The sequence below is a fragment of the Balaenoptera physalus genome, assembly GCF_965194825.1.
Source record: "Balaenoptera physalus genome assembly, chromosome: 16".
NCBI classification, from domain to species: Eukaryota; Metazoa; Chordata; class Mammalia; order Artiodactyla; family Balaenopteridae; genus Balaenoptera; species Balaenoptera physalus.
This window is the reverse complement of record NC_138898.1, coordinates 824,115-841,111: the sequence shown is the minus strand read 5'-3', so window position 1 is coordinate 841,111 and position 16,997 is coordinate 824,115. Positions and strand designations below refer to the sequence as shown.

General features: G+C 64.9%; 1 protein-coding gene across 10 annotated transcripts; it reads left to right on the top strand.

Moving 5' to 3' along the window:
- Positions 1 to 1,111: 1,111 nt before the first annotated feature.
- ARFGAP1 (ARF GTPase activating protein 1) lies at positions 1,112 to 13,023 on the top strand. Of its 10 annotated transcripts, none has more exons than XM_082431349.1 (14): positions 1,112 to 1,273; positions 4,038 to 4,101; positions 4,308 to 4,417; positions 4,602 to 4,773; positions 5,215 to 5,315; positions 6,080 to 6,166; positions 6,655 to 6,751; positions 7,541 to 7,597; positions 8,718 to 8,750; positions 9,467 to 9,496; positions 10,196 to 10,252; positions 10,750 to 10,809; positions 11,372 to 11,442; positions 12,427 to 13,023. In XM_082431349.1, exons 2-14 carry the CDS (start codon positions 4,042 to 4,044, stop codon positions 12,773 to 12,775), a joined length of 1,284 nt encoding a protein of 427 aa, XP_082287475.1. In that variant the 5' UTR covers positions 1,112 to 1,273; positions 4,038 to 4,041; the 3' UTR covers positions 12,776 to 13,023. The 10 variants fall into 10 exon arrangements, with proteins under 10 accessions (XP_082287475.1, XP_082287473.1, XP_082287477.1 ...); XM_082431347.1 differs by having other exon boundaries at positions 11,366 to 11,442; XM_082431351.1 differs by lacking the exon at positions 7,541 to 7,597 and having other exon boundaries at positions 11,366 to 11,442.
- Positions 13,024 to 16,997: the final 3,974 nt, after the last annotated feature.

Below are 16,997 nucleotides of genomic sequence, written 5' to 3'. Positions count from 1 at the left end.
TAACGGAATAGTATTCAGCAATAAAAAGGAATGAAGTGCTGACATGCTACGACACGGATGAACCTTGAAAACATTATGCTAAGTGAAAGAAGCCATTCAAAAGAGTACTTATTGCATGATTCTATTTATATGACGTTCTAGAACAGGCAAATTAAGAAATGGGGATAAAAGTAAGAACAGTGGTTGCCTGTGATGGAAATGTTCTATAATTGATCATGGTGGAGGTTACATTGGAGTATGCATTTCTCAAAACTCATTGAACGTAAATTATTGAATGTAAACTATACCTCAGTAAAAATGTTCATACTTGATCACTCCAAAAGTTACATAGATCAATGAAGAATATGTGGAATACACGTAAGAGCACAGAGTAAAAACAAAACCAAAAATCACTTGCAGTTGCACTCCCCAGAGATCATCACTCTGGACAGTTTTCTTTCTACAGTCATATTTCCCATATTTGGGATTCTACTATTCACACTGCTTTGCAGCCTGCTTGCAACGTCTCCAGCTGCCCTCCGTGCCCACCCCCTACCCTTCTCCACCTCAGACTGCACCGGTGGGCCCGGCCAGTGGGAGGCAAAATCGGGAGACCAGAGGGTGAGAGGCCAGAGAGGCCGGTATTTATTCCTGTGGCTTCTTCTACTAGGTCACCTTGGGCTGGCCATGCCCTCAACAAAAGATGACAGCTCCTCTTGGGCAGCGGCCCTGAGGACACTGCCCTTCCCGAGTCCGGGAACCCCTCCTTCCCCCTTTTCCTTGGAGTCTGCTGACGTCACAGCTCTGCTGCTCCAGGCCTGGGTTCCCGCAGAATTCCTGTGGTGCCCTAAACCAGCGCATCCCCTCCTAACCAGCCCCCTTGTGAGTAAACGCCCATGAATCGTTCTAATTTGAGCAGGCCATCAGTTTCCCGTCTGATCCTGACGGCGCACCGCTGGTGAGCACGGCTGTCGGTCCCCAGGCTACCGCGGTCCCCGCTGGACTAGCAGCTCTGACACAGCAGCCCGGAGGAGGACGCGTCCCCATAGCGACGGGGTGAGGCAGCGCTTCCGGCCAAGCAGGCGGGGAGGAAGGCCCGCCCCCGCCGGCCCGTCCCCGGCTTCCCGTGAGGCCTTGCGAGGCGCGACGTAGCCGGAAGCGGGTGGCGGTGGGGTGGGTGGCCGGCGCTCGTCCTCGATGAGGTTCGCGGCGCGGCCGACCCCGGCCAGGACCGCGGCCCTGACCCCGGCCTGACCCGGCCCGACCCGGCGCGCAGGATCGAGCCCTCTGCCCGGTAAGCGCGCGGCAGAGGCCCTGAGGCCCCGAGGCCCCGGCTCCCCTCGGGCTGGTCCATGACCCCTCCCGGCGGCCGCCTCCGCCCAGACCCCCACCCGCCCCGAGGCCGCTGTCCGCAGGACCTGAAAGCGCCCACCCCGCCCTCCCCCGGCCACCCCGGGGCTGGTCCACGGGCCCCCGACCGTCCCCCCTCCTCTGGCCGCCCCCGCCTGGACCCACAGCCCCCCGCAGCTCGCCCCCGGCCCCCAGCCTTCTTTCCTCTGAGGCTGTCACGGGCCGCTGCCCACCAGCACCCCCTCCGTAGGGCGAGCCGGCCCTGCCCCGTCCCTTCCTTCGGAACCAGGAGCTGGTTTGGACACAGGGTCCCGTCAGGCCGGGTCTGAATTCTGAAGGGGCTTCCACTCCTAAGAAGGAAGGGTCCTCCCGCTCGGTGTTGGAGAGGCCGGTCTAATCGGAAATGGCAGCCTCACCCTTGGCGGCCGTGGCTGATCGTCTTGGGGGAGGGAGAGGAAACCAAGAAGGGACTTTGGAATTCTCTGTCAGCGGCCGTGCGTTTAGGTAGAAGAACTGTGCTTCTCGTCTGCCCTGTTAAACAGCTTCATCGCTGACCACCCATGTGAGAGTTAATTGTGTCATTTAGTGCAGGCCTAAGGGCTCCGCCATCCTCTGTATCTGTGCCAGGTGGGGCTGTGATAATGGCCCAGGGGATAATTAGCGTTTAAGTTGGCTTTGGCATCCCTTCCTGGGACCACACCCTGCAGAAGTTCAGAAGTAATGGTGTTTTAAGGTGAGAAACGGTTGTTCTTCGGCGTAGGTGCTTCGGTGGCCTCAGGTGGTTTCTGAGAAAGCTGAGCAGGATTTCTGCCCGTCGCCTGTGTAACAGCCCCAAGCAGTGTCCCTAAGTCATCCCTTTTCATCTCAGACATTGAGGAAGTCCCAACTTAAGGAACAGCGTTCTGCCGTCTGTCAAGTGGCTTCTTCCATAAACTGAGAAGTGTTATTTAGTTCACCGTTTACTGAGGCCACGTTCACTTGCAGAGAGCTATGTTTGGTTTCAAGCATTAATGCAGGAGTTCTTGGATTATTTTTCAAGACAAACTATAGTTTTGAAAGTTAGGAAGTATCTGTTTTTTATGTATTAAAGTTAGCATTTCACAGAAGTAAAGGATTCTCACGTCCAAAAAAAGTTCCTTTTAAATCCGAGCCAAGTCATTTACTTTCCACGTATTTTCCTTGCAGTAGTTCTGCAGACGCTCTCTCTGCCTTCTTTTATGCGGTTAGAAATTCAGGGCAGGCTTACCCCAGTTCTGACTTTTGTTTGCCTGGGTTCTGTTGGCCAGAATGGGAGCCTCTGGGCAGGCACAGTTCTCTGGAAAGAGCTCCCAGGGGCCACCCATTTCTGCCTTCGCTCTGTGGGTGACTGGAGCTCAGCGTGAGGACAGGGTCCCACCTGGATGGGTCGGGCCGGGTGCTGGGTGCTGGGCAGGATTGTGGGTTCAGGTGTTTGCCTTCGAGACCGTCATGCACAGCACAGAGAAATACAGAGCAGAAAGGCGCCTCTGGCGAGCCCTTGGCTTTGTTTCCCTCGGTTACAGAAAGCAGACATTTGTCTCCTAACCTCAGCTGGCTCAGAAGTGGGCGTTGTGGGCGTTAGGCATCCCGGGGCTCAGGATTCAGGAGGCCTGGGTGTGGGGAGAGGCAGGGTCCCCTTGGGGAGTAACCGAAGGTGACTGCCGCTCCTGGGATTTTCACGCTGAAGCATCGGCAGGGCAGCTGGTCGGAGCAGTCCCTCACAGACAGTGGGGTGCAGGGTCGGAGGCTGGAGACCCCACCCGCAGCCAGGTGGCCCTTAAGCGGCCCGTGTGTCCTGAGAGGACACGTGCTGCCGGCGGGGCTGGAGGGACAGCCTCAGGTGCTGGTCACAAGGGAAGGGCCAGCCTGACACTCAGGCTGGGCACGCATGGGGTTGCTTTACTGCCGACACCACGCTGGGCTCCCTCCCCATCCCCCGCCTGAGACCTACCGGGCCACCCGTTGAACTTGAACTTTGCCGAAGCTAGGAGGTCTATCAAGAGGTAAATGGGTTTTCTCTTCAGCCCAGGCTGTGTGGCTGCTGTTCCCCGGCAGTGTCCCCCTGAGGCGCGGTGGCAGGTCTGCTGGCCCATAGGCCCCTGTCCTTGCCCTGCTGTGGCCATGCTGTCTGTCACCTCCATCCTTCAGATGGTCCCAGGGAGGCCAGCCTCTTCCCGTGTCACTCGGGGCCACCGCTTCCGCCCCAGGCCAGGAGCCTCCCTGCGCTGGTAGGAAGGTAGAGGGGCTGCGGGGGCCGAGAATGTGGGGCTCCCTGTCTTCGGATACTGTCAGCCCAAGTCTGGTGTGTCGCCCTGAAAAGGGGAAATGAGATTTAACAGCCAGTCTGAGCACGTTTTGTGAAGACCACCCCTTGCTGTGAACTTCACCAGAAGACCGATATTTTTATAAATCGTGTGGTCTTGATGGTACGTGATGAGCGGCCTCCAGTAACTGCGCGTTGCCCCTAATAATCCCGCTGCGGTTGGCCCGGGAGCATCCAGACTGATCTCGGCTTTTCTTAGCACGTGGAGAGCAGGTTCCTGCAGTAAGTAGCCCTGTTGCCCTGCAGCTTCCAAGCAGCTTCATGGAATTTCTTGAAGCCATACTTTGTAGTGTGTTTGCACCAAAGGTTGATCTTCTTGTGAAGTGACCTATTTGGAAGTTGAAAAGTTTGTTTTTCTCTTTCACAGCGCCATGGCCAGCCCGAGAACCAGGAAAGTTCTTAAGGAAGTTCGGGTGCAAGATGAAAACAATGTAAGTGTGCGCTTTTCCTTGACACTTGGCTTAGGTTTCGGGGTCCTCTCAGAGCTGCTCGCGGCCTCAGAGTCCTCCCTCCCTGTCACCGTTGGCCTCCCAGCCAGCCTCCCTCTGCCCCCTCTCGGGGCCCCCCATTGGGTCTTCGGGGTCCCCGGGCCCTGCCCCGCCCCGCCCCGGGTGAGTCGCCTGGGCGCTTTTCGCAGGTGTGTTTTGAGTGCGGCGCCTTCAACCCTCAGTGGGTGAGCGTGACCTACGGCATCTGGATCTGCCTGGAGTGCTCGGGGAAGCACCGCGGGCTCGGGGTGCATCTCAGGTCAGTGCCCTTTGCTCCTGGCCTGCCACCTGGCGGGTGACAGGAAGGTGCGGGCCACTTCACAGGCCAGCTCCTACCCCCTCCGGTGCTCTGGCACAGGAGGTGCACGTGTCTAGTTCGAGACTGTTTGGGGTGGGCTCTTGGATGCTGGTACTGGTGGCGAGGTCGGCCCTCTGGTGTGTAGCTTTGTCCGTTCCATCACTATGGACAAGTGGAAGGACGCGGAGCTGGAGAAGATGAAGGCCGGCGGGAACGCTAAGTTCCGGGAGTTCCTGGAGTGTCAAGAGGACTACGACCCCTGCTGGTCCCTGCAGGAGAAGTACAGCAGCAAGGCCGCCGCCCTCTTCAGGGACAAGGTGAGGACAGGCCACCCGGCCGTGTGCAGGCTGCTTTGTGGGTTCAGGTGTTCAGTAAGCGCTGAACATCGGCTGCTGTAGTGGTTCCAGGAGCTGAGATCTCCTGTGGGTTCTGACACGACACGGAGGCCACGTGCAGTCCACACACAGACAGGACGCGTGGCCCCAGCTCGCCCCACCCAAGGGGAAGCAGGTGGCCTGTGGTTAGGAGGGCTGAGGGATGGGCCCTCCTCGCAGCCTCTGGGGAGCGCTGCAGTCATTCGGGGGGTTCAGAGGGGGCCCGGGCGCCACAGCGACCAAGAGCGTGCTCACTCTGCCCATCGTGAGAGCCAGTCTCGGTGTCGGCACGCGCAGAGCCCCGGCCCGTGGCAGCTGAGCCCGAGGGGCTGTGGGGGGGGCAGGCGGCATCCGCGCTGCCTGACACCCGGGCTCCCTCTGCAGGTGGCCACTCTGGCCGAAGGCAGAGAATGGTCTCTGGAGTCATCGCCCGCCCAGAACTGGACCCCACCTCGGCCCAAGACGCTGCCGTCCTCTGCCCACCGGTAGCTACTCGTCTGGCCTGCGGGCCGGGCTCTGGGCCGGGTTTGCCCAGCTCTGACCTTAACTGTGGCTTAGGGTCCCTGTGCTGTTGTGGTAACAGCTCCGGTTGTGAGCCGTTTCTGAAAGTCAGTGGGAAAAACAACTTTTTAAGTTACAATTCAAACTTTTAGTAGAAATTCAACCAGTAAAGGTACGTCTGAAGTAGAAGCACCACTCCCCGTTCCTCAGATCTGTGCCTACAGCACACGGCATCTCTGTAGGACCCAGTGCTGTGTATGTCTCCCGTCCTGCCTGAGGGCTGCCCACGTCCCCAGGGTGACCCATCCCCCTGGCGGGCATCCTGTGTCCTCTTGTGGGTTGGAGGCTGGTGTTCCGGGGTGACCGGTCTCAGAGAGAGCTCCCTGTTGACACCAGGGGTGCCCAGCGGCCCTCCCCTTCTCCTCCCCCTTGTGTGGCGAGATTCCAGTCGGAAGGGCTCCAGACCCCTGCCGAGCGCTTGCTTTGGCCACGACCCCTGCGGCCTCCCTGCAGGCATGGGCAGGCGTGGAGCTGCTGTGGCCCCCCCTCCCCACCAGGCTGCAGCGCCCCCCCTGCCTCTTGCCGGCTTCAGCCGCTGAGCCTAAGCCTGGGCCACCCTCTGCTCCAAGCTTTGGAGGAGCCGGGTGTGAGCAGGTGGGCGTGACGGCACCTCCCAGAGACCCCCGCGGTCCTGTGAGCGTGTGCCCACCCCCTGTCGGCCTCTCTGACTTCTCACCCTCCATTGCAGAGCCTCTGGCCAGCTGCGGAACTCCACCACCTCCGCGGACAAAGCTTTTGAAGACTGGCTGAACGATGACCTTGGCTCCTATCAAGGGTAAGGCCCCCGGAGGGCTCGGGGAAGCTGGGGGAGGCCCAGGCAGACCTGGCCCCCGGGGGTTTGGCCCCTGCGAGGGTCGAGGGAGGCTGCTGTCCGCGTCTGCAGGGGGTGCAGAGTCGGCAGGCCTCCTGCGGTGCTGTCTGGCAGCCCAGGTTCGGGTGGGGGGCTCAAGTGGAGAGAAAACCACTTAGAGAAAGTCACTGCTAAGAATGCTTGGGAGCAGAAAGGACGTGTTTCCTTCCTGCAACCTGCCTGACCTGTGGTCGAGCCTGTCCCACTCCCTGCAGTGACCGGCTGTCGCTTTGGGTCTCGCCAGGTCCTCTGGCAGGTGCAGCAGGAGGGCCTCATCCCACGAACAGAGGAGAGCCTGACCCCACACTGGGGTGTGGGAGCCGCACGTCCTCCGGGGTGCCCGTCCCAGGTCTGGGCACCTCCGCACCCCCAGCTGTCGGGAGCAGCAGGGCTGTTGCTTGTGTCCCCACCAGGGCCCAGGAGAACCGCTACGTGGGGTTTGGGAACACGGTACCACCTCCGAAGAGGGAAGACGACTTCCTCAACAGCGCCATGTCGTCCCTGTACTCGGTGAGGACGCCCGTCCTGCCCGCCCCCCGCCCCCCAGGGGCCTCCCGGAGCCTGGAGCCTGGCCGTCCTGGGATCGTGCGCTGGCCCGTCTCACAGAGGCCCCCCTCCCTTTCCTTCACTGACGTCCTTTTCTTAAAGCGCCGCTTACAGTGTTTAATCCCACGCGTATTCTGTCGTTTGTTTACTTTGGCGACAAAACGCGTCCCTCAGATTGAGCAAGGCTCGTTTCCTCTGAGCGGAGCCCGCCTGGCCGCCCGCTCCTGGCGGAGCCTGCCAAGCACGTGGGTTCTGGGCCGGGGCTGCCCCGGGGAAGAAAGGGCTGTCGGCCTGGCCCGCCGTGCGGGAGCCGGCTCTCCGGAAGCGCCTCCCAGGCTGTAGTGTTTGTGTCTCCGTGTCACCCCGCCCGCCACGGGGAAGAGGCCGCATGCACTTGTCTTCTCAGTTCCTCGCGAGGGTCCCTCCGCGTCTCCCTCAGGAGGAACAGGCTGAGTTGGGATTTAAATGGAGAATTTCTATTTCCAAATTGCTTTCATCTATCTTGGAGGCTTAGGGGAAACAACCTTGGACTTAGAGGAAGGAGGACAGCTTTCGGTGGCCCCAGCGCCCCGTGGTCTGTCTGGAGGGGCGGCGGGGCGCTTCGGGGGAAGGCGTGTCTCTAGGGAGCCGGGCCGGGGCGGCTGCATCCTTCCCGCAGAACGTGGGTGCGAGGCGGCCGGCGCGAGTCCGAGGAGCACCTCCTGGTGGCCACGCGTGGAGCCACCGTGTGGCTTCTGTGTCACTTCCTTTCAGGGCTGGAGCAGTTTCGCCACTGGAGCAAGCAGGTTTGCCTCAGCAGCTAAGGAGGGTGTAAGTAGCCTGTCCCGTCACGCGGCCGCGCAGGCCAGGTGCCTCTGGGAGACCAGGGGGTCCTGACGGGGCTCAGGCCACGCGTCCATCTGCCCTGAGGGGCTTTCGGCGAGCGGCCTCTCGCCCTGGCGAATCCTCCAGGCCCCACGGACGTTCTTTGCTGTGACAGCTGGTGGTGTACTGGCCAGAGCGGAGCTGCCTGCAGGGGCTGGGCTGGCTCCAGAAGGGGGGTGCCGGCGGGGGGTCAGGGTGTCCCAGGTTTCCCTGCCTCCCCCTCCCCCTGGCCCCAGCAAAGCCTCGGGTTTCTGCTCCTGGGTCTCCAGGGTATAGACTGCCCGAGTTTCCTCTTGCCCTCGCCTGCTCCTGGGCTCGAGACGAGGCAGGATTTGGGGGTTCTGTCAGGACAGGCAGATGGATCGTGGGCATGTGCTCAGCTCCTGGCGGCGACCGGGTGGGAGCCAGGCAGGAAGGGACAGGACAGAGGTGTGTGCGAGGATTCGGGCCTGGCGGGGAGACCGTGCCGTGGTGGTGACAGGAAAGCCCAGAGCGGGGACGAGAGGCTGCCTGGCAGGCTGACCCAGAGCACAGAGGCCTGGAGAGGCCAGGCCAGGAGTTTCTGAGGGCCAGAGCCCGGGGAGGAGCCTGGCGCTGGGGCACCAGCGCTTTGCCACGTGGCCTCTGCTGATTCTCTCCGGGGCTTTGCGGGGCTGCGGTGGGGATCCAGGCCTTTCCCTCTTATTATGAGAGCGGCTGGGGTGCTGGGCAGAGATGAGAGGTGTGACCAGACTGCGCGCGGCAGGGAGGGGGAGCGCTTGCTGGAGAGGGACCTGCCCCACCTGTGGGCCCGTGGGCGGCCTGTACGCCCTGCATTCCAGAGCGGGGAGGTCGGTGTCAGCTCTGCTCCCTCATCCTGGGTGCCCCTCCCCTGACGGCCTCCCTCCAGGGGAAGCGGGTGTGGTGGGCAGCTATGCGGGGCCCCTTAGAGCTGCTGTGGGGTGAGCACCAGTGCCTCGCGGCCGTCAGGAGACCAGCACGGGTGTCTGGGCCCCAAGGACGTGCAGCTCTGGTGGCCAGCGTCAGGCGGCTGACCAGAAAGCCCTCTTTCTGTGTTTCCTTTTAGGCGACAAAGTTTGGATCCCAGGCAAGTCAAAAGGTAACAAAGGAAGCCTCTGCATTCGTGCTCTCAAGGTTTCTAGGCTGGTCGCCTGCTTCGTGCCCCGCGCTCAGGGGAACGGCGCTTCCGCGGGCAACTCAGGCGCTGACAGGCCCGTGCGTGCATTTGCCTCCCAGGCTCCAGGCTCACATGTCCATGTGCCACTTTGGGCGCCTGCGGGTTAGCAGGTGGAGGAGGCTTAGATCCTGCCCCGTCCCTGGTAGCCGGGCAGCCATAGGCCCCTGTGCCCTTCGCCTCGTGGGGAAGGAGGCTCTGTGCCATGTCTGGGCAACCGCACACCGGAGGCCCAGCGCCCCCCAGGGGACCAGGGTCTGCATCCTGTGGCAACAGCATGCCTCTGTCCCTGGTTAGCGCCCTCCCTTCTCGCGGGCGGCATCTCGGGCCCTGGTGTTCGTCTTTTTCTCACACCTTGGCTGGCAGCCCCGGCGGTCCCGGCGTGGTGCCGGGCTGTCCAAGGAGCCTCTGGGGCCACGTGGGCCCCCTCACGCCCCGAGGGCTGATCTCTCTGAGCCCCCATCTCAACTCCCTAACTGCTTGCTCCTACCGTGTTGGAAAGATCCCAGGCGGGAGGGGCCGGGTCTAGCGAGCGTGCGGCACCCACGGGACCCTGTCCTGGTTGTTGCCGAACACCGCTCCCACCGCCTCGCTCTCTCTCCCACCCCCACCCCCCGTCTCCCCATGCTGTCTGGGTAAAGTTCTGGGGTTCCAAGCAGCAGCCAGAGCTGGTAAGGCCGCATCCGTGCTCGTGCATGCCGCCCCCCACTTGTGTGTCCGGCGCGTGCCCTGCTCCGGGTGGTCCGCGCTGCGGCCCGCATGTCGGCTCCCTGTCCTCACGCTCGGAGCTGCTCCCCAGCCCGACGGGCTCCCGCGTGGCCTGTCCACGGTGCTCGGGCGTCCACGTCACAGGCAGGAGGCGCGGGATCCAGAACCCGAGGCTGCTGCTGCAGGGGTGCTGGGGAGTCCTGTGCCAGGGGCGAGGGCCCCGCTCCGCGGTTGCCTCCCCTCTGTCCTGCCTGCCCCCAACCTGAGCTGCTGGCCTGGGCTCGCTCCCCGGCTCCATCCCCTTCTGTCCGAACTCCCGCGGGGCCCCTGGAGGGCAGGTGGGGCTTGGGATCCACCCGTCTGTGTCGGGGGGCTGCCAGGGGCTGTTCTCCTGGGATGGATCCTGTGGGCTCCGATGGGGAGAGCCTGATGGTGGCCACCGGATGGGGTGGACTTCCAAGAGCTTGCGGCTGTCCCGAGTCCCTTCCCAGGGCGCGTAGGCCGGGGCAGCGGTCTCCCGCCTCTGCGACAGCGTGGCGCATCGGGTGCTGGTGGGCTGCTCGCCGTCTGCGGCCTTCCCTCCGCGGGCAGAGCTCGCAGTCCTGGGGTGAACGTGCTGCCGCGTACGCGGCTTTTTCTCATCGCGTCTTTCCTTCCAACAGGCGTCAGAGTTGGGCCACAGTCTGAACGAGGGTGTCCTCAAACCTGCCCAGGAGAAGGTAACGCGGGGACTCCGGTACTCGGCTGCGTGCGGCTCCCGTGGGCCTCGTTCGGGGGGCAGGTGGTGCTGGGAGGCTCTGTTCGGGCTACAGGCTCCCGTGCTCACGCCCCGTGGCCTCACGCGTGCGCTGCGCCTGTGGCTCTCGTCCCGCAGCCCAGCAAGGCCTGGCCTTGTACTCTGCTCCCGCGGGGCTGGGTGTGCGCCCGGCCCCTCACCCCGGAGGAGGCCAGGGCGGCGAGAGAAGCTCCCGGGGGTGGGGGGCGTGCGGGTTGCGGCCAGTGCCAGCCTGTGCTCGGGAGACCGCCGGGGGAGGGTCCGAGCGGGACCGGCCCGGGCTGCAGTGTGGTTGGCTTGCTCCTCCCCTTCGCTTCTGGGGAGGGGGCGACGCGGCGCGGAGGCAGGTCCCCTCACAGGTGTCGGTGGGCGTTGTCCTTTGTCCGTAATGGGCAGCGGGGCACCTGCCTCGGCTATGACGATGCTGTTTCGATCCACCAGGTGAAGGAGGGAAAGATTTTTGATGATGTGTCCAGTGGGTTCTCTGAGTTGGCGGCCAAGGTAGGGAAGCCCCGCCTGGCAGGCGGGCTCGGCTGAAAGCGTCTCCATATTCCAAGGAGCCCGGAACCGCGAGCAGGAAGGGCCGGGCGCTTCATGCCCCGTACGGCTTCTTGGCCCGAGGGGCCTGTAGGACGTGAGGAGGGTCAGGTAGACGCTCCGGTGCCGACAGCTTGAGGAATATGGAAACAGCTTGACAGGCGCCCGTCACAGCCGCTAACCTGTTGCTTCTTTTCTTTCTGCCTTTGTCTTGCTGCTGCCGACCTCCCCTGGTGAGTGCGCTGGGGGCGGCCGTCTTCTCCGCCTTAGCGCCGCTGGGGGCGGGGCGGAGGGGTGGGTTGGCGTTTGTCCTGCTTCCCACCCAGGAGCTTCTCCGCTGAGCTCCTGGGGCCACAGCCTCTGCGTCCACACAGCGGGCATCCCGCTGTCCCCGGCAGAGCCTCCCCGGGGCGAACCGGCCCGAGCCCCGTGGTGTCACCGTGTTCCTAAGCTTCACCCAGGTCTCCCAACTCTGCACTTGGCGTCAGAGCCCAGGCTGAGCGCCTCCGTCTCCTTCCAGGTCCAGGGAGTTGGTAGCAGGGGATGGAGGGACGTCACCACCTTTTTTTCTGGGAGAGCGGAGGACCCGTTGGACAGGTATACCGGCCCCCCTTCCCGAAGTGGGCCCCCTTCTGTGGCATTCTCCCCTGGGGTCTCTGGGAGGCAGGTGTGTCTCCCCCAGGGGCTCAGGGGTCACAGTGCAGAAACCTCTGGAGCCCTGGGGGTGCAGAGAGGCACGTCGGCCCCCTGACCTCTTGACCTGAAGCCCTGCCTTCGACCTCGTGGGAGCTGCCGCCATCAAGGGCTGGGGAGGGAGAGAGTCTCAGCCTCGCCTCTGTGGGACAGGCTGAGGGAGAGGAGGTGCGGCTGGGCTCTGACCCACCTCCCAGGACTCTGGAGCACTCAGGGCTCCCGCCCGGGCCTTTCTGCTATGAGCCCAGACTGGTCAGCCTTCTTCTCTGACCCCAGATGGGACCCTGGGGATCTGGTGGGGGGATGGACGGTCTCGGGCCGGGCCTGGAGCAGCGGCCACTGCGGCCGTGGCGCGTGCTGTCCGTCTGCCCGAGGCTGGGCGCGTTTCCCGCGCTCACGGGCGGGTGCCTCCGCGCTTCCCCCACGGCGCGCTGTCCGCTGTGCTCGGTGGTGCGACTGCGGTTTGGGTGAGGGACTCCACGGTGCAGAGAAGGGTCTGGGGTTTTTTTCCCCTTAATCGCTGCAGGAAACCAGCGCTTTACATTTTCCTTCAAAACATCCTGCGTTTGGGTGGGACTGGCGGAGAGTGGGCTCTGGTGGCAGGAGACCTGAGTGCCTCCCGCAGGTTCCACGGCCTCAGCTCCATGGCAGAGCCGCCCTGAGACTGGGTTTCTCTGCCCTAGAGCGAGAACAGTGGCTCTGGGACCCTGAGTGGCACTGGCTGAGCGCCCTGGTTGGGGATGGGGCTCTGGCTGGGGGCTTGGACTCGGCCTTGACCCCCGTTCTCTGGGGAGGAGCCTGGGGGAGACCCGGTGGCGCAGGGCCATGACGGTGACCTTCTGGACCTTCTGGTTCTGGGAGCCGCTCAGAGACCGCTCTCTGTCCCAGAGCCCCGGAGGGCCGGAGCTGTCAGAACAGCAGCGGGGACAGCTCCCACGGCACCACCGACCGGAACTTCTGGGAGACCTTCGGGAGCACCGACCCTGCTAGGGCCCACAGGTCCCCGAGCGGCAACAGCTGGACGTGTGCGGACCCCTCAGCCGACAAGAGGAGCTCGGACGGCTGGGATGCGTGGGGCTCGGGCCCCGCATCTGCGTCCAGCAACAGGGACGGCGACGACATGGGTGGTGGGGAGGCCTGGGGGCGCGGGGCGGAGGGCAGGACCAGGGCCAGGGCCGTCAAGGAGGCGGCACCGCCGGCCGCCGTGGACGACGGCTGGGACAACCAGGACTGGTAGGGCGCAGCGGCCACGCCGCCTCCTCGCTCCTTCCTTTCCACCCAAGAAGCACTGGCTGCGCGGGAAGACAGCCTCGGCCGGGACCCCAGGGGTGTGTGCCTCCCTGTCCCTGCTCTCCGGGGCCCCGGGCCGGGCGCTGTCACAGGAAGGGCTCCCTGCTGCTGCGGGGGCCGGCCACACCCAGCCCCTTCCCCCAGTGCGCTCGGTAATAAACGTCCTCCCCAGCGGCGCACGCAGCTGCCCAGTGACCGTGACTGAGGTCTGTCTCCTTGAAGCAACTTTCACTTCCTGGTCGCTCTCATTCTTTCTTCCTTTGGAAGAGATTGCCTGGCGTTTGAGAGCCGCCACCTGCCCCCTGCCCCCTGCCCCCTGCCCCCTGCCCCCTGCCCTCCGCTCCCCAGTCCGTCTCTGCACCGGTGCTGGCCTGCATCCGCCCGACCCGAGCACCGCCTGCCTGGCCTTGCCGTCACCCTAGAGCCCGTCATCAGCTCGGGGGGTCGTGCAGTGATGCCCTGGCACCCCGGCCTTCCTCGCGGCCCCTCCTCCAGCCTCCTTGCACTGTGGTTTGGATCTCACTGTCGCCCGAGCTCACTTGACTTTGACGGCTGTGTGCCGGCCACCCCGTTCTTACGGTCCGGCGCTGACAACCACGTGACGTGACGCCGTGCTCGGTCCTCTGTCCCCGCACTTGTCTCTGCCGGCCCTCAGGCCGGTCAGCCGGGCTGCCCCAGGCCTCCTGTATGATTTGTGTGCGACGTCCCTGCTCCCTGCCCCGCGGGACGGGCCCTCCCCGTGGGGACAGCCGGGTTGCAGTGGCTCGTGTGGCAGGTCTGCAGCACGTCCCTGAGTGGGGAGTGGCAGCCCTGCCACCCACAGTTCTCCCTAAGGAAGACACCCCCGGGGGACGGGACACCCAGTGGCCAGCACCTGTGCCTTTGGCTGACCCTGAAGGTCTGTCACTGAGCCAGTAGTCTGCCACGCTCGGATCTGAGGCCAGAGATCAGGCTCAGGGTGATGAGAAGACCCAGGTCAGCCCAAGAGCCAGGGTCAAACGTGGTCTGCCAGCCCGGGACCAGGTGTCCCAGAGCAGAGGCGCTCAGGAGGGCCAGCCAGGTGTGAGGTGTGGGTCCTCACCAGGGCTGGTGGGCTGCACTGCAGGCGGCCCTCAGGTCAGCACCGGGCCGGACAATGGGGTGCGGTCTGTCCTGACACTCCTGTTTCCGTGCTGGAACCCCAGCCTGTTGGGATCGGGACTCAGGGATCCTGCCCCAGCCCTGAAGGCTTCGGGGGCACTTAGTTCCTGTCGATTCTGGTCCAGGAGGCCCTGCCCTGGAGGCCATGTTCAGCTGGAGTAAGTTGCCCTCTGCCCGGGAGCCCCCCACGCTGACGCGCGTGGCCCTGAGGCTGACTGGCCTGAGATGAGCTCTGCTCTCAGGCATCGCGTCAGAACACTAGGTGGGTGGCCCGAGACCCCTTGCGAGCAAAGGACAGGCACCCCTGCTGTTCTGCAGGTCTGTTCGCTGGGCCCAGGACGGTGCCAGGCCCTCTCCTCCCGGCTGGGTTGGCAGCGAGGGCCTGAGCATCCAGCTCCCTTGCCGCACACGGGGGCATCCGCGCGGCACCCTCGTTCGGGGGAGAAAAGTCCCCAGTTGGGTGTCTGCCTGGGAGGGCAGTTCTGTAAGGACAGTCCGACACTCCCCTGGCCCTGGGTAGACTTGGGGCTGCCAGCTGGCGGTCAGCCAGCCTGCGTCACCCTGAAACCGCCTGACCGAGGGCACCTGTGGCCGCCACGCGGGGCGGACTGGAGGCTCCGGGCTGGAGCTGTGTCTTCTGGGTGGTTCTGTGCTGTCCCGTCGCAGGGCGGCGCTTTGGGCAGGGGGGCCCCGGGGTGAAGGCAGTCGGGTTGGGTGCGGAGGCGGGTCGGGCAGCCAGGGCGCCGTGTGGGGCGGTGCCGGAGCCCGTTCTCAGCTGAGCCCCGGTCGTGCGGAGCGCGCGGGGCCTCTGCCTCTCCGGACGGCGCGCCCGTCGGCCGTGAACCTGCCCTCGGCCCCCGGCCGCTGCGTGCTGTCCTCCCCAGACTCCGGCTCCAGGAAGCCAGGCCGGTCCACCAGCTGAGGCCTGGCCAGCCTCTGTCACCTGTCTGCCCCAGACCTCCTGGCCGAGACACCGCGACTGACCAGCAGACACCTAAAGGCAGCCCCCTTGCCCAGCTTAGCTTCCTTTTCCAGAGCTCTCGCAGGTGACCGGCGCTACCCAGTCCAACCATCGCTCCCAGCCAGATGGCCGTGCCCGGCAGGCCCAGGCCTGCGGCACGCCAGATGCTGACAGCTCTCCTGGGACCCCACGCCTGAGCCGGGCCGGGCAGGAAGCTGGGGAGTAGGGCTTCTTGGGCACGTCTGGGGGCTTTCTGGGTCGTGGGGGCCCTGCCCTCTGCACCTCCCCAAGGGCCCGAGGAGGCTCTGCTCGGCACTGAGGGCCGGCTTCCCAAGCGGTCAGGGCTGGGGCTCCTGGGGCCACCTCCCCACTGCTGGGGCCAGGGGAAGTGGGGCCTTTGCTCGGGGTCCCCACCTGCACGCTAGAGTGAGGGCCGTGACGGCTGTGCAGCTTCCAGGAGGCCGGCAGGACTTGCCCAGCAGGGGCCAGCCTGGCTCTGTCCTGCCCTTTCTGAGCTGTGACTGTGGGCAGCTTGTGCCCTGGCTGAGCCCGGGCGCTGCTAGGCGGGCTGCGAGGCCGCGGGCCTCAGGGGCGTGGAGCGCCTGCCAGGTGCAGGGACTCCTGGGCGGGCACGTGGGTCGGGGGGCTGCACGGAGTCCAGCCAAGAGCGCTCAGCAGCTACTGGCTTGCGAGCGTGGAGAGCGGCGCCTTGGTGGGCTGCGTGAGCGTGCACACGCGTGTTCCGAGCGCCTGTGAGCCGTGGACGTGGACAGACACGTGTGTGCCAGTGTTTGTGTGTCTGCGGCCACCAGGCCAGGCGCCCTCTGCCGGCCTCCACTCGGGACTGCAGGCCTGCCTGCGCCCCCCAGCGCCAGCACCCAGTGCGGGGCATTCCCCAGCACTGCAGCCTCCGGCGTCCAGCCATGGGTCCGCAGGCGTGGGCGGCTGGCTCCCAGGCCACGGCAGGTCTCAGAATTGCCTTCACCTCGGGTCCTCAGGCCCCTCCCAGCTGCAGGAGCACCAACTGCAGGGCAGGACTGGAGGCTAGGAGGGGCTCTGAGCGACCTGGGTCAGGGCCGGGAGCTGGCTGGATCCTGCAGCGCCTGCCCAGTGGCTGGGGCTCGGGAGGGGGACGGGAGCCTCCAGGGGCGTTGGGAAGGGCCCCACCCCTCCAGCAGCATCCAGCCCCCGACCTTTGGCCTCTCCCAGTCTCCAGCGAATGTCGACTGGCCTCTGCGGGCCAGCAGCCCGAGGGGCCTGTGCTGCGCCCACCTCCCCCTGAGCACCTCTGCCTCTGGAAACTGAGCCCAGAACGGGGGGCTAGAGCCGCCCTGGCAGCCTCAGGGCAGCTGGGGGGAGGGGGCCGGTCCGGTCCAGGTAGGGGCAGGGTGGTTCTGGGGGGTGAGTCCCAGGGTCCAGTAGGGGTTGGGTGCTTGGGGCCCAGGCTGGGTGCCCCCCACCCCGACCCCGCAAGCCCTGGTTACTGGGCCCAGCCTGCGGGGAACCTAGTCGGTTGGGGTGGGGCCTTCGGGGTGGGCAGGGAGGGCTGGGGGAGGGGCTGTGCTAGACTGGCCCTCGCGACTGCGGAGGGTTGTAGAGAAGGGGCAGGTGCGGAGGAGGCTTGGGGGGCGGGGCACTGGAGAGGGACCCATGAGTGGCTTGGGTTTGGGGTCACGGGTGTTGGGGCGCGAAGCTGGACAAGTGGGGAGGTTGTGAGGCTGGCGTGACCCCGGGGTCCGAGTGCTGCTCCAGGCTGCCAGAGATCCCCATGCCCGTCACCCGCAGCTTGGCGCGCAGGACCACACGTGGTGACCTTGGTCCCTCAGGTGCCTGCCTCGTGGGCCTCTTTGGAACAGACCATGTGGAGTGAGGGATAAAGGTGTTTGGCCCCTTGGTGCCTTGGATCCCACCCTGTGGTGCGATGGGGTCCTTTACACTGGGACCTGTGTCCCCCATGCTTGGAGAGACGTCCTGGGCAGCAGATGGGAAGAGTGGAGAGCTGAGAAGGGGGGCCAGGGGAGGGGTCAAGCCGCGGGGTGGGTGGGGGGCGGGCCGGGGCAGTGACGTC